We start from the raw sequence: 15,686 nt of genomic DNA on the forward strand, positions 1-15,686 counted from the left end.
TTAAAGTTGACACTTTATCTATTTCCATTCCTTAGAAATAACAAATATGATTCAGGGCTGTGACGTCACTTTCCACCCCATGTTGTCCAAATCGCTCCAAAGCGGAGCTGGTCGTTTGTGCTCGGTTTGTGCTGTTAAAATAAACCCTGTAACTATGATCGTTTCTTAAATATAACAAAAAAACTTTAAGAACAGTGACGTCACTTTCCACCCCATGTCGTCTGAATCGCTCCAAACCGGTGCCATTCTTTTGTGCTCGATTTGTGCCGTTAACATGACCAGTGTATCTGTTTCCCTTCCTTAGAAATAACAGATTTAATTTGGGGCAGTGACGTCACTCTCCACCCCATGTCGTCCGAATCGCTCCAAACATTCAGTCGTTTTGCTCGATTTGTGCTGTTGAAAGAAACAATCTAACTAATTCCCTTACATAGAAATAACAAAATTACCCCATCTCGTCTAATGCACTCATTTTCTGACTCGTTCGTTTGTGCTCGCTCGGTGCAGGTTTGTTACCGTTTTTTTGTTTGTTTTTTTATAGATATTGACAGTTTGATCATACATATACATACATATATATATATATATATATATATATATATATTAAATTCAGAGCATGTGTGTAGGAAAATATATAGCACGTTTAAAAAATTACAACTAATTGTTAAGCACATACTTCAGAGAGATTAAATTTTCTTATTAGTATTTGGCATTCAATAGAAACTCACATGAACATCCTCATTAATAATATTATCATGCATTGATCACACCAGTAAGGGTATGATATCTTTGTTCCCTGCCATAAAACACATTAAGATTTGATGTGCACAATGATGCACATTTTGTGAAAGTAAAATAAATAAATAAAATAAAATATTCAAACATACAGTAAACCCATCCCCCTTATCCTCATGAGGTTTCAAACTTGAACCTCTTTCTTAGATCAAAAAAGGTAAATGTTTGAAGAACATCCTGGCCACATATTTCCATATAATTTAAGTAAATGTGGACTAGTGCTGGAAAGCTTCAAAATGACAATATATATATATATATATATATATATATATATATATATATATATATATATATATTGAAATATACTGGTGTGGTATGGACCACATTTATGGTACTTGGTATGGTACCAATGAACTGAATTGTTTAGTTAGAAAGTTAAGAGCAATTTGTCTGATTCATGAACAAATCATTAAGACTAGTTTTGTGAGCTGAATAAACCAGTTCATTAAAAAATCATTGCTACTTCTCTTATGAAAACGGTAAAGTGATCTAGGACGGATGGTGAGATTTTCAGAGAAAGATGACTTAAATTTCAGTCTGTTTATCACACAAAGCTATAAAAACACTTCAGAAGATTTGGAATAAAGTGTACAAGTTAATATATGATAATAAATATATGATAATAATATATGGTTTGTTTATTTTTGGCACTTGACAACTCCAGTCCACTTCACTTTCATTATATGGGAAAAAAGTGGCCAGGATATTCTTCAAACATGTACTTTAATCTGTGGTCCATGGGAGTGAGAAAGTCATATTGGTTTGGACTGACATGAAGGTGAGTAAATGATGACAGATTTTGTATTTTTTGTCATTTACTCACCCTCATGACATTCCAAACTCACATTACTTTCTTTCTTATGTGGAACACAAAAGTGGATGCTAGGCAGAATGTAAGGAACTGAAAGCCACCATTTACTTACATTGATATGAAAAAAGATGCAGTGTAAGTGAATGGTAACTGAGGTTGTCATTCTCAACACATAATTTCCTTGTGTTCCAAGGAGGAATGAAAGTTACATTTGAAAATAATTTTTATATTACCCTTTAAGAATAAGCATGCAACCTCAGCATTTGCTATGTGGGCTGTTTGAAATGAGTTAGTGCCCTTGACCTAGGGATTACATTAAAAATAATTCTTGTTTTGATTAGATGCCGAGGAGGCCAGCTTGTGGAAATGATGACATCATCAAAGTCATCAGTGCTTCAAAAGATCAGATTATTACAAGGCAGAACATAGCAGTTCCCTCAGAAAAGGTGTGGGTAGATTTAAGTCAGAAACTCAAGAAAAATGTTTCACCAAAAAACCTTTACACTTTTGTCAAGACAAACAGGCACAGTATATGGCAAGTCCTTGGCCTTTGCAAAAATGACGAAAAAATCCAAGATGAACATCCAAACAGTGACGGCTCAGAAGATCATTTATCCATGTCAAACTCAGTCACAAATCAGCAATCTGATTGTGTATAAAAACTAAATAATTAAATAGTAATTGTATTTAGAAACCCTGTGAGCAAGCTGATGGCAACTGTGGCAAGGAACACAAAACTCCATAAGATGTTGGTTAATGGAGAAAAATAACCTTGGGAGAAACCAGACTCACTGTGGGGGCCAGTTCCCCTCTGGCTAACAGCATGAATATAATGTCAATATTAGTTATTTATGTGTAGTGCAAGTCATGGTGTAAAATGAGTAAACTAAGTAAGTGTTAAGGGCCAGTGTTTAAAAAAAAAAAGTTTTTTTTATGAACTGTAAGATTAATGTCTTTGAAATCCATCCTGGATTAACTGCAGAAATTCACATAGATACATTGTCCTTTGTTAGTTGGCTGTTGGAGGCTTTTGTTGGCAATTAATTGATAGTTTATGTATTCCATTTTAAGAGTGTAGTCCATCGTTAGACCAAGGTGATGCAGGCAGAGATCAGTGAGGTGCTTTGCAGTTCAACCGGCCGGTAATTTCAGTGAGGTCTATCCTAAATCCAAGGTTCAGGCAATGGCCTATGATTTATCCCATGTCTTATGGTTGGAGTTGCATCAGTTCATCCTCTGAAGTCCATCGTAATAGACTGAAGTTATGTCTGCCTGGCACCGGCTGCATTTAGTCGTCATCACTCAAAGACACGTAGCAGTGGAGTCTGACACCAAGCAGGAATGGAGCTGGATCCGGTTCTGGTGACCTCAGGATAGGAGTCCTGAGGTTGAGACAGGGATACAGATAGAATAATATTAGCGTAGATTATAGATCATGATCAATGTTTCTGGTTCCGGCAGACCTAACTAAAGCAGTCTAATTGTGAGTTGATGGATAAATTAGGTGTATGCCTGGCTAAATAGATGATTCTTTAGTCTAGGCTTAAACTGAGTGAGTGTGACTGCATCTCGAACAGTTTTAGGGAGACTATTCCATAGATTAGCCAAATATGAAAAGGATCTACCTCCTTTTGTGGATTTTGATATTCTAGGAACTATTAACAGGCCAGAATTTTGCAAACATAAGGAACGTGAAGGCATATAGCGTGTCAGAAGGTCACTTAAGTACTGTGGAGCTAGACTATTCAAAGCTTTGTATGTCATTAACAGAATTATAAAATTTATATGAAATTTTAGAGGTAGCCAATGTAACGACAATAAAATTGGGGCTAATATTATCATATTTCTTGGTTCTAGTCAGCACTCTGGCTGCTGCATTTTAAACCAATTGAAGTTTATTTATTGAACTTGCTGGACATCCTCCCAGTAATGCATTACAATAATCTAATCTTGAGGTAATGAACGCATTAATTCATTTTTTGGCATCAGCAACAGAGAGCATGTGTCATAAATTATTGCAATATTTCTAAGGTGGAAGAATGCTGTTCTACAAACAATGGAAATTTGAAAGGACAGATTGGTATAAAATATAACACCTAAGATCTTTGCTTTTGAAGATGATGCAACAGTACTTCCATCGAGAGTCAAATTATATTTTAGTGGCTTATTTTTAGAGGTTTTTGGTCCAATAATTAGTTTCTCTGTTTTGTCGGAATTGAGTAGAAGGAAATTTCTGGCTATCCAATCTTTGATTTCATTGATACACACTGCTAATTTGGAGAATTGTGAAATTTCGTCGGGTTTCAAAGAAATATAAAGTTGGGTATCGTCGGCATAACAGTGGAAACTAATTCCACGATTCTGCATAATATATCCCAGGGGAAGCATATATAAGGAGAAAAGCAGAGGCCTTAAAACTGATCCCTGTAGCACTCCATACTTAACTTTTGTTTGATTTGACAATTCCTAATTTACAAAGTGGTAGTGGTCTGCTAAATAGGACTTAAACCATGCTAATGCAAGTCCACAAATGCCAACATGATTCTCTAGCCTATTCTAGTATTTTCGACATAAATGGGAGATTTGAAATCGGTCTATAATTAGCCAGTTCTCCAGGATCAAGCTGTGGCTTCTTAATAAGTGGTTTGATAACTGCCATTTTAAAGTTTCTTGGGACATGTCTTAAGGATATCGAGGAGTTTATAATATTAAGAAGAGGTTCTGAGATTACAGGGAATACCTCTTTTAAGAGCTTAGTTGATATTGGATCTAACATACATGTTTTGATGTTTAAATGTTTCGATACGTTTTGTTAGCTCTTCATGACCTATGACAATGAAGGATTGAAGTTGCACGTGAGGAAAATTATGAGACATTGTTTTCTGGACATACTGTGACAGATGATTGCATAATTCCAATTTTATTTCTGATTATTTCAAATTTATCAGTAAAGAAATTCTATTATGCTGCGACAGAATATCTGGTTTAGTTGAGGCTTTATTCCTAACCAATTTAGCCACAGTACTGAATAAACACCTAGGATTGTTGTGGTTATTTTCTATGAGCTTGCTAAAATATGCTGACCTTGCAGATTTTAGTGCCTGCCTGACACTATCCTTCCATGCAGAAATACCTCTAATTTTTTATTCTTCCACTTGCGCTCCATTTTCTGAGCTGCTCTCAAGAGCATGAGTGTGATCATTGTACCATGGTGCGGAGCTTTTTTTCTTGAATTTTCTTTAATCGAAGGGGGGCGACACTATCAAGAGTGCTAGAGAAGACTCTATTTATATTTTCTTTTATTTCATCAAGTTCTGCTAGACTTTGGGGCTTACTGAGCGTATGAGACAGATCTGAAAGATTATTAGTGAAGCTATCTTTAGTGGTCGAAAGAATAGTTCTACATGAACGATAGCGTGGTGTACTACTAGATCTGATCTGAAAATTAGAAAATTCACCAAGGAAATTAGAATAAGGCCCGGGTGATCTATATACTGTTGCAAGGGCAAAAGATGCCAGTTTTTTATTTATATCCGACAGTGTCACATTAAGCATTATTAGTTCAAAAGACTTACATCCTGTCCTCTGAGTAACACCAAAAACCTCACTGTAAATTGTAGCAACACCTCCTCCTCGACCCTTCAGACAAGGCTTATGTTTATAACAATAACCTGGGGAATAGATTCAGGTTTGTAGGCCTCTTTGATCGCACATGCTTTTTCAGTCATGCCCACACATTTTATATCGCATTGAGGTCAGGGCTTTGTGATGGCCACTCCAGTACCTTGACTTTGTTGTCCTTAAGCCATTTTGCCACAACTTTGGAGATATGCTTGGGGTCATTGTCCAATGGGAGACCCATTTGCAACCGAGTTTAACTTCCTGGCTGACGTTTTGAGATTTTGCTTCAATATATCCACATAATTTTCCTTCCTCATGATGCCATCTATTTTGTGAAGTACACCAATCCCTCCTGCAGCAAAGCACCCCCATAACATGATGTTGCCACCCTCAAGCTTCACTGTTGGGATGGTGTTCTTCGGCTTTCAAGCCTCACCCTTTTTCCTCCAAACATAATGATGGTCATAATGACCTTTTGATTTTCTCCATGATGTCAAGCAAAGAGGCACTGAGTTTGAAGATAGGCCTTAAAATGCATCCACAGGTACACCTCCAGTTGACTCCAATTAGCCAATTAGCCTATCAGAAGCTAATTGGCTAATTGGCTAAAAGCTGGAATTTTCCAAGCTGCTTAAAGGCACAGGTAACTTAGTGTATGTAAACTTCTGACCCACTGGAATTGTGATATAGTCAATTAAAAGTGAAACAATCTGTCTGTAAACAATTGTTGGAAAAATTACTCATGTCATGCACAAAGTAGATGTCCTAAACGACTTGCCAAAACTATAGTTTTCTAATATGAAATCTGTGGAATGGTTAAAAAACAAAACAAAAAAAAAACCAAAAAAAAAAAAACCTGTGAATGAAAACTTCCGATGTCAACTTTAGGCTTTTGTAATTAAGTTGACATCATTTATGTCATTTATTTCTACACTTGCCTTCATATTTACATCACCTCTATGAATTTCTATTCCCTATTTGCTGAATTATTGTTGTTGTTAGGCAACTATTAATTATAATAATAACTATAAAACCAGCAATGTTAATGAGAATAATAATAAGAATTAAAATAATTGAATCTGAGTAAATATTAATTATGTTTTTATTGAATTCATTCATCTGCTCAACAGCAAGGTTTGGTAGCAAACCTCAGAAAACAATTCACAAAACCAACAACATTACTAACTTTCTTCAAAGCTTATTTTTTTTTATTTTTTTATTTTTTATTTTTTTTATCTTTCTCTATGTCTCAAGGTGCTGGGTGCTCTGACATCGCAATTCCTGAGTGCCTTCTCCCATGCAACAAACATTGCATGACAGAGGCATCTTTTCAAAAAAAAATAAAAAATGATGTGGCTCATTACACGTCTCGGGGCAGTACCGAGTTAAATGTCCACTGTGTGGCACTAAAAGTGAGTGAAATGTTCTCATGAACAGATGAGGTTTTTAAGGTTAATGTTTTATCGAGATTTAAATCAACAAAACCAACCTCCCTACCCTAAACCTTAAACCTAAACCTAACCAGTAGTGTCAGAAAAAGCAAATGTGAGATGAAAAGCACAATTTCTGAAGCAACCACGTCATTTTGTGGTGCTTCTGACCCTTTCGGCTCATGTGTGGACTCACGTGCGCTTCAGGACTTGTACCCTGATCTTTTGTATTGCATATGCAACACTCTATCAGTTGAGCTACCATGCAATTTGATCACACTTAAAGGAGTCATGAAGTGCTTTTTTTAATTTAATTTTATTATCTTCCCTGAAGTCCAATGATAATGTTCTAAAAGTTTTTTTGCACCAAAACATTCACAGTTTAGTGATATGATCATTTTCCACCCTGTTTTTGGCCCTCTGTCTGAAACACTCGGTTTTGGTCTAAGCGCCTCCTTAAAACTTCAATGTAAAAATGCCCACTGTCGTCCATCTTCAAAGAAGTCCTATGTTTACATACAACAACAATTAAATATAGTGCAGATGGGTGAAAAAACACGTCTATGACAGAGGCAGCAGCTGAACTTTCAAAGTTGTAACTTGACACTGCGTCTTTTAAAAGCGGTGAGATACATGTCAAAGAGTCTGTGTAGTTCATGTTCTTATACAAAAATAATCCAAAATAATTAAAAATAGTCCAGATGGTTGGGTGTTATATTAGGAATAGTTAGCCACAGAAGGCCTGCTCTCTCGAACTAGCATCGGTGGACGGGGCTACGGATACGGTGACGTATGTTGTGGGATGTGTAAATACAAATGTGCAATGTTTCATGACATCACGTACAGACAGATTTCAAAACGAGACGTTTCAGCAGGGTGGCAACTATACTGTAAATGCTCTTTTAAGACTGGGGAGGAAGTTTTGCGTTCTGAGATTTACAGTATGTTTTTATAGTACAGTTACCTCTTAAATGTCTAAATATCAAGGAAAATTTGATTCTCATTTTCATGACGCCTTTAAACAAGCTTGTAAATGTAGTTGGTTATAAAATGCAAATGTTAAAATGTGTCATGCACATAGTAAAAGTCTTTATATGTCATAAGATAGCATTGTGTAAGGAACAGAGCGAAAAGTAAGTGAAAGGGGATAAAAGTCATTGTTGTTTTAGCATCTCTATTGTTCATTTCATCAGGAAATTGCTGTGTTATGTACAACAGGACACATAAAAATCATTTTGCCAAAATTTAGGTATTGTAACATGATTCTTTGACCAGGTTGTGAATGCCACTGTGGGAGAAATATGACAGTCATCAGAGACAGTAAAAAGGCAACTTAAACCAATGGAAATGTACAACATCGTCTCTCACAAGTCTCCTCTCTTGATTTCATTCTATCTAGGAAAAAAGTTACTTTTTTTAATACTTAAATACAATTTAATGTAAATACTTTTTTGCTTTCAATCAAGTAAGTTTTTGGCTAGATACTTTAATTGAGAAAAAATGTCACTCAGTATCCATACTTTCACTTAACCCTCATGCCCTGTTCGGTCACACACACACACACACACACACACACACACACACACACACACGCACACACACACACACACACACACACACACACACACTTCTTGTTACAACCAGGGATAAATTAGGTTATTACTTGTTCTTCTACTCATTTCAGGTATGTCAAAACTGACAAAAATAACCTCAAACAAATCAAACAAAATGCTAAACTATGACAAAAGTAGTCTTTGATAATGTTTAAATATATGTCTATATGCAGAACTTGTGAAAAAATCTAGAAGTCGTCTTCTCTTCAAACAGGGATGAATAGGTAGCTCTCTGCAGCCATCTAGTGTTTATACTTGTAATTTCATTTGTTTTTGTTTTTTTGTTGTTTTTTTTTTGTTTTTTTTTTAAATGGGCAGCACAGTTTGATTCTTTAAGCTTTCAAACGGTATATAATTTATGAGGATTGGTTCAGTATTTGAGAAAATATTCATAAGAAAAGTAAAAAAAGTCAGTTTTCAAGCTCAAGGTCATACAGGTAAATAAATTAGTAAATAAAATAAAAAAGGTCTAAATACCCCACTTTTGACAGGGAACAACTTGAACGTGATTTAATGCTGAACAGTGCATAAGGGTTAAGTACAATTTCAGTGTACTTTTTACACTCCTGCATTTCACGTGTTTTTCACACGCGATCCGTCGCGTCAAAGCTCTCACACGTGATCCGTTATGTCACAGCTCTCACACACAATTATGTTGTGACTAAACAAAATCCAAAATAAATCAAAACTGTGTTATATTTTAGCATCTTCAAAGTAGTCACCCTTTGCCTAGAATTTGCAGACATGTACTCTTGACATTTTCTCAACCAACTTCTTGAGGTATCACCCTGGGATGCTTTTTAAACAGTATTGAAGGAGTTCCCATCTATGTTGGGCACTTATTGGCTGCTTTTCTTTATTATTTGATCCAAGTCATCCATTTCAAAAACTTTTTTTTTAATAACATTATAGTTTTATAAATTAATATGGTGGCACAATTATATTTTTGTCTACAAAACTAATTTCAAACATTTAAGCATACACCTTCAGATCAAAAGATTTTTAAGATCATGAGAAACATTTCAGTCAAGTGTTTCAAAAGGTTTGACCAGTATATATATATATATAGTCACATCCTGTCTACTGAGATACCTTCAGCTTATTGATTTTTGAAAGGAGCATAGATGTATCCTTAACTGCCTATAAAATCTCACAATCCTATGCGGTTGAGCTGAAGAATAAAAATGGTGGTCAAAGAGGCAGTTGCTAGCCAATTTGTGAATAATTGTATGTTTTTATTAACTTTTTCCAACTTTTTATTCCAACTTTTTATTCCATTTCTAGCCAGAAATTAGTATTGTAGTTATTAATTAAATATACACTTGGTTATCGCCAAAACTCTCTTGATTTTGTTCTAGATTATTAGACCATTGTGGAAGGATATTGCTGCTGCCCAGAGATCTCCAAAGGGGGACAGGAACTCCAAAAATGGACGGGAGTTTCAAAAGAGGGCAGGGCCTTCACCCATTGACAGAAAGACACGCTGAACTTTTTTAGAAAGAAAAATAGCAGCACAGAAGGTAAGTGGAAGAGAGAAAACCAGCGTTATGATAGAACTTGTTATGTACTATTTGTGTTGGATTTATTGAAAAAATTTTTTTTAAATAAGCATTTGTTCTTGTAATCGGGAGTAAAGTTGGCACTGTTAATGTTAAAGAATTAAAAACAACTTTAGAAATGAGAAATGTCTTTTTTTAATTTATTTTTTTATTCATTTTACATTACAGCAATTCATTGTGCTGACAGCATCAGCACAAAAACAATTGTGTTTTGAAGCTATATATTTTCAAAATTTTGAAGCTCCAAAATCCACATAAGGGCAACATAAAAGTAATCCATAAGACTCCAGTGGTAAAATCATTGTCTTCAGAAGTGATATGATAGGTGTGGGTGAGAAACAGATCAATATTTAAGTCCTTTTTCCTTCAGTTTCAGTTTCACTTTCTCCTTCTATTTTTGGTGATTCGCATTCTTCATGCATATCGCCCCCTATGCACAGGTAGGACATTCATGATATAAAATGACTTAAATATTGATCAGTTTCTCACCCACACCTATCATATTGTGTCTGACCTGCTGGTTGAACTGTGATGCACCTCACTGATCTCTGCCTGCATCACCTTGGTCTAATGATGGACTACACTCTTAAAATGGAATACATAAACTATCAATTATTTGCCAACAAAAGCCTTCATCAGCCAACTAACAAAGGACAATGTATCTATGTGAACTTCTGCAGTTAATCCAGGATGAACTTCAAAGACATCAGTCAATAATCTTACAGTTCATACAAAATCTTTGTTTAAACACTGGCCTTCAACACTTACTTAGTTTACTTATTTTAAACCATGACTTACACTATACATAAATGACCAATATTGGCATTATATTCATGCTGTTAGCCAGAGGGGAACTGGCCCCCACAGTGAGCCTGGTTTCTCCCAAGGTTAATTTTCTCCATTAACCAACATCTTATGGAGTTTTGTGTTCCTTGCCACAGTCGCCTTCGACTTGCTCACTGGGGTTCTAAATACAATTATGATTTCATTATTTAATTTTATACACAGTTTACAATCATATTTAATCAAACTTCACAATGATCACTCTAAGACTTTATAGATATTACAGTTTATTTATGTATTTATGTATCTAGCCTCTTTTTGTGCATGAGCTTGAAAATGACATACCCAAAGTTAAATGCTTCCAGTTCTTGAACCCAGGTCTACAAACACAAACTTGTGCTCGTTTGAAAGTAGACACTTAGACATTTGTTATTCAAGAGTAAAATGTATCATTGTATGTTAAACATTTTTTTTAAAAATATGCAAGACAATGCTCAGTGCCCCAAAAACACATCTGATACAAAGCCACATGCCTGATGAAGGTCTAACACAATTTTGAAATCGATATGATCAAAACTCTTTGTTCCATAATGATTTATGTAAGTGTACTTCCAAAAAAAGGCCACTTGGAGGTGCCAATAGACCACTTGTAGTAACTCCGTAAACCAATTATCAGAGTGGTTCAAAACACACAATTTGTTTATATTTCAATGTAAAAAATACCACACAAACCAAAATATACATGAAGATATAATTTTTTTATTATTATTTGGGAATATATTAAAATGCATTCCATATATATTTATGCATTTTATAAACAAGGTGAAAAGAACATTGCAATTTGAAATGTTGCATTGGAAATAAACTTTTACTTACAATAACGATGCTTCTGTTCATTTTTCCCCCATACAAATTTAAATTGACTTAGTAGCTTTTGCTCTGCCGTTCACCCAGGGTCTTTAGCCACTAGACTCGCTCTCCCCGACTTTGATCACCGTCAGTGAAGCCTGGAGCACACCTGCTCCCAATGCAAAGCCGGGGTGAGTGGCTCATCTCGGCTTGAATGACATATCCGAGCTCCCTGGATGTGCAGTTGAACAGGGGGTTTGATGAAAAAATGCAGTCGGGAGGAGCGGTTTCTCCAAACCCTCAGTGATGGTGATTGAAGCCGAGGAGGGTGGATCAGATCGCGGGTCCAAAAGCCGAGTTCTTTGTCAACAGTACGGCAACAACACGCTATAACTGCACTGTGTGTAAAAGCGCTAAACCTACACAAACACAGTCCACAGTTTTCCACTCCGCACCTTCGCGAATTGGCATCAGGGTTATATACAACCCTCATATCGTTGTTTTCATCTTTTCATCAGCTACATGACCATCAGTCAAAAATGATCTAGCTTTTCATTGGCCGGATTTATCCAGAGACAAACATGGATGATGCAAATCTTTACGTCACTCGTGTCGACTGACCTGTTTGGCTATTTTGAATGACTACCCAATCACAACTGCACAGAAAATTTTGAGGGAGGGCTCATTTTGTTCGTAAGACCCTCCCAAATATCATGTTTGGGTGTTTTGCTACTGAAACACTACACTGAGTGCAAGATTTCGCAGAGAATGGACATGAATGATGACTTGTGTTGAATATATAAAACCTGAACAAAGACAGAATGATCAAAATTTCTTCATATTTGAAAATTTTTGGACTGAAATCTCTAATGGATTTTATTTATTGGGCCCTTGCAATGAGAAACATACCAAAGTTTGGAGGATTGTGCTCATCTGTGTTTGGCTGGAAGACAATAAATGTCAGAACTTCCGGTTTCATTTTCCATGTTTTGATTTTCATGCTTGATACATTTAATACAGTCTTATTGTTGTAACTTTGCGATTGTCAAAATCTCTTTAAAATATCAAATCTTGAGACCCAGATCTTTCAAATTATATATTGGACGTCAATATTTTCTTACAATTTCACAGTTTAAATACGCAAGTGTGTCATTTCTGACCCACCCATCGTTAAGAGGTTAATGCATGATTTTCTGTAAAGCTGCTTTGAAATGATGTGTGTTGTGAAAAGCACTATACAAATAAAAATGACTTGACTGACGACTTGAACATATGAATTTAACCACTACTTTCGGCAATGGACAAAAGTTAAAGATTGGTTAACTCTGACCTGTGAATCTGTATGCCGGGAGGATGTGTGACATACAGAAGATTGAAATGACTTCTTGGCTCAATTCAAATAATTAATTTTCAAAGCAGCATGTTTAAATGTTGCATGACAGTAGACAATATATTCTAACAGTTTGAATGTAAAATTATTTGTTATTTGTGATGGATCATTTAATAAAACCAGAAACAGTCCTGCGTGACATCATACTGGTTATGTTGTCCGAAAAAAATAAAATAATCACATGCTCAAAGCCTACTGAGACATCCCTTGATTATCAGATCTTGGCTCTTCCGCATGTTGTTAAATATTCTACGGAGCATTGTTGTTAAACTCACTCATAGTACAAAGGAGCCTGGATTTGTTCCTGGCAGGAAGCAGATGCCCTAACCCCACTCCCATCCCTAATCTTAACCATATGGAGCCTGACAGGAACAATCTCAGGCATCTTTCTCCCATTGCATCCTTAAGTACTCTTCTTTAATGTATATGCTCTTAGGAATTTGTGATCAGAAATGTCCATGATAGGCACATGACACAATGAGAGTATCTTTGATTTGTATATAATATTTTTTTTTCTCACTCTCTTCCCATAACTCATCAGAAGCCTAGTCGGGATGATTGGAGGGGAGGTATGGATGCCATCACTTTCTCTCTGGAATATCAGAAATCCCTCAACAGATCCTTGCTGGAGATCCATCAAGCAGCTGGAGAAAACTCTGACCCTCATGTAAGGAACACTTTCTTTTAAAGCTTCTTAAATTATTCTGTTGTGTGTATTATTTTTTAGGTTTTGTACTGTAGTCTTTGTCCATTGTATTTTCCAAACGTTTCCTTCAAGCTTACAGTCCAGGAGGATGAATTAACCTCCACAGCTTCAAGTATTTTCTCCTCCACTCTGTTCCAGCAGTGTGATTTCCTAGAGCACCACTTCTTGACTGACAGTCATGACACCATAAAGAAGCTGGGTGACCATGCCGGCAGCCTGACTTGCCTCATCTCTTCTGACCCGCATGGAATGATGGGAGAGTATCTGTTCGACAAGCACACTCTCTGAGTTTTGGTGCCAACATTCAATTTGAAAATGAGTTGAATGATTCCTGTAGCAACATTTCAGTATCCTGCAGTAGTCATGATATGAAATTTCAATAAGACCCAGCCAAATGTTTTTACATCACACTTTAAAATACTTCTAGTGTACAAATACTGTGATATTTTTGCTATTTACAGTATGAGGACAGTACCCTTTTAATATCTCATCAAACACCAGCCTATAAACATTTGATTTCAGCTTGGGAGAGAGGGAGAGAAAATGTCTCACTTTTAAACTTTATACCTCAACCATCAAGTTGTTACAAATCCTGGTACTTGAAGTCAATATGGCAATAACAATACACACTGAGCATTCCAGAGAGAAGATTGTTGTTCTAACTGTATACCGTTTCAGCAAGTAACTCCTAGATGTACTGTAATCTTGACTTCAGTAATTATTTTTTTAAGAGCAGTAAGAAGTTTGTCTAAAGATAATGAAGCTGATTACAATAAAACAAATTTATGCAGTTATGGTTTTGAGCTTTCATTATAGGTAGTGTCAAGTTACATTTTTCTGTCAAATGGAGCAACTCGTTAACAGATCCAAGAGGAACACAAAATGTATTGGAACTTACTGTCCGAAGTACACAGCAGTGGACCTTTTACATTTGGGTCACTTGTCAACATATGTACTAGAGTTGCTGGTGATTGCTTACACCTGTTACATGCAGGGCTGATATTAGGGTATATCATAGCCAATCTTGAGTTAGATAGATGGAGCCTATGGAGAATCTTAAATTGTAATAATCCATGTCTAGTGCAAGGAGAGGAAGAGTGCACCTGATCAAGAATAACATTCCTAACTTTGTGAAGTTCTAACATCGTGAAGACCATACCCAAATCATTTTGCCAGGAGGTCCTTGTATACAGTAGTCCAGTGTTTGAGGGTTTATGGAGCTAACAATCAAGGATATATGCGAAACAACTCCTCTGCTATTTGGTGCTATTTCCATCAGAGCATCAATGGGAGAAGATTTAGGTAAATCAGGAAATTAGCTAATTAGTTTTTTAGCAAAGCTCCTTATCTGCAGATATCTAAAGAAATGGGACCTTGGTAACTTAAACTGATGCACAAGCTCATCAAAAGAACTGAAGATATTATTTAAGAATAAATTTGTAGGCATCTGATTCCATTCATGTTCCACAGCTGAAATGCTACGTCAGTATAAGAGGGTAGAAACATGCAACTGGATGCGATGGGACCTAAAATAGAAGCTGCCTGCAACCCAAAGTGTTTCCAAAACTGAGACCAAACATTTAGAGTATGTGTGACTACTGGATTTGAGGGATTAACATAATTCTTCACAATTAGGGGTAGAGACGCACATGCCAGAGATCTAAGGGAAAACTGAGAGTATGATTTTTCTTCCTGTACCCAGACAGGAGTACACTGATGATCTTGGAAAGACATCCAGAATAAGATATTATGAATATTACTTGCCCAATAATAGAATAGAAAATTAGGCAAAGCCATCTCAACTCAGTCTTCTACTTCTACAGTCTCTGTAGAAAAGCTTTCCTAATGACTTATATTCTCCCATAGAAAGGAGCCAATTAGTTTGTCTAGTTAAATGTCCTTATAAATATGGGTATAATAGAAGATAAATATAAAAAGCGTGGTAAAACTATAATTTTGATTATGCAACCTGCAAGAATCAGCGGCAATATGGACCATCTCGCAAAGTCCCCGTTACAACGTTCAAAGAGTGGGCATAAGTTTGCTTTAAACAGGATGTTGAAAGAGCGAGTTACCGATATGCCCAGGTATTTAAAACTTTCCGATGCAATTCTAAATGGAACAACAGA

General features: G+C 36.0%; 1 protein-coding gene across 1 annotated transcript; it reads left to right on the forward strand.

The window, feature by feature from the left end:
- Nucleotides 1–10,245: 10,245 nt before the first annotated feature.
- On the forward strand, nucleotides 10,246–14,284 carry LOC127434207 (ferritin, lower subunit-like). Its single transcript, XM_051686774.1, has 3 exons — nucleotides 10,246–10,269; nucleotides 13,393–13,518; nucleotides 13,696–14,284. Exons 1-3 carry the CDS (start codon nucleotides 10,246–10,248, stop codon nucleotides 13,843–13,845), a joined length of 300 nt encoding a protein of 99 aa, XP_051542734.1. The 3' UTR covers nucleotides 13,846–14,284.
- Nucleotides 14,285–15,686: the final 1,402 nt, after the last annotated feature.

This window comes from Myxocyprinus asiaticus, chromosome 44 (genome assembly GCF_019703515.2).
Source record: "Myxocyprinus asiaticus isolate MX2 ecotype Aquarium Trade chromosome 44, UBuf_Myxa_2, whole genome shotgun sequence".
Taxonomy (NCBI): domain Eukaryota; kingdom Metazoa; phylum Chordata; class Actinopteri; order Cypriniformes; family Catostomidae; genus Myxocyprinus; species Myxocyprinus asiaticus.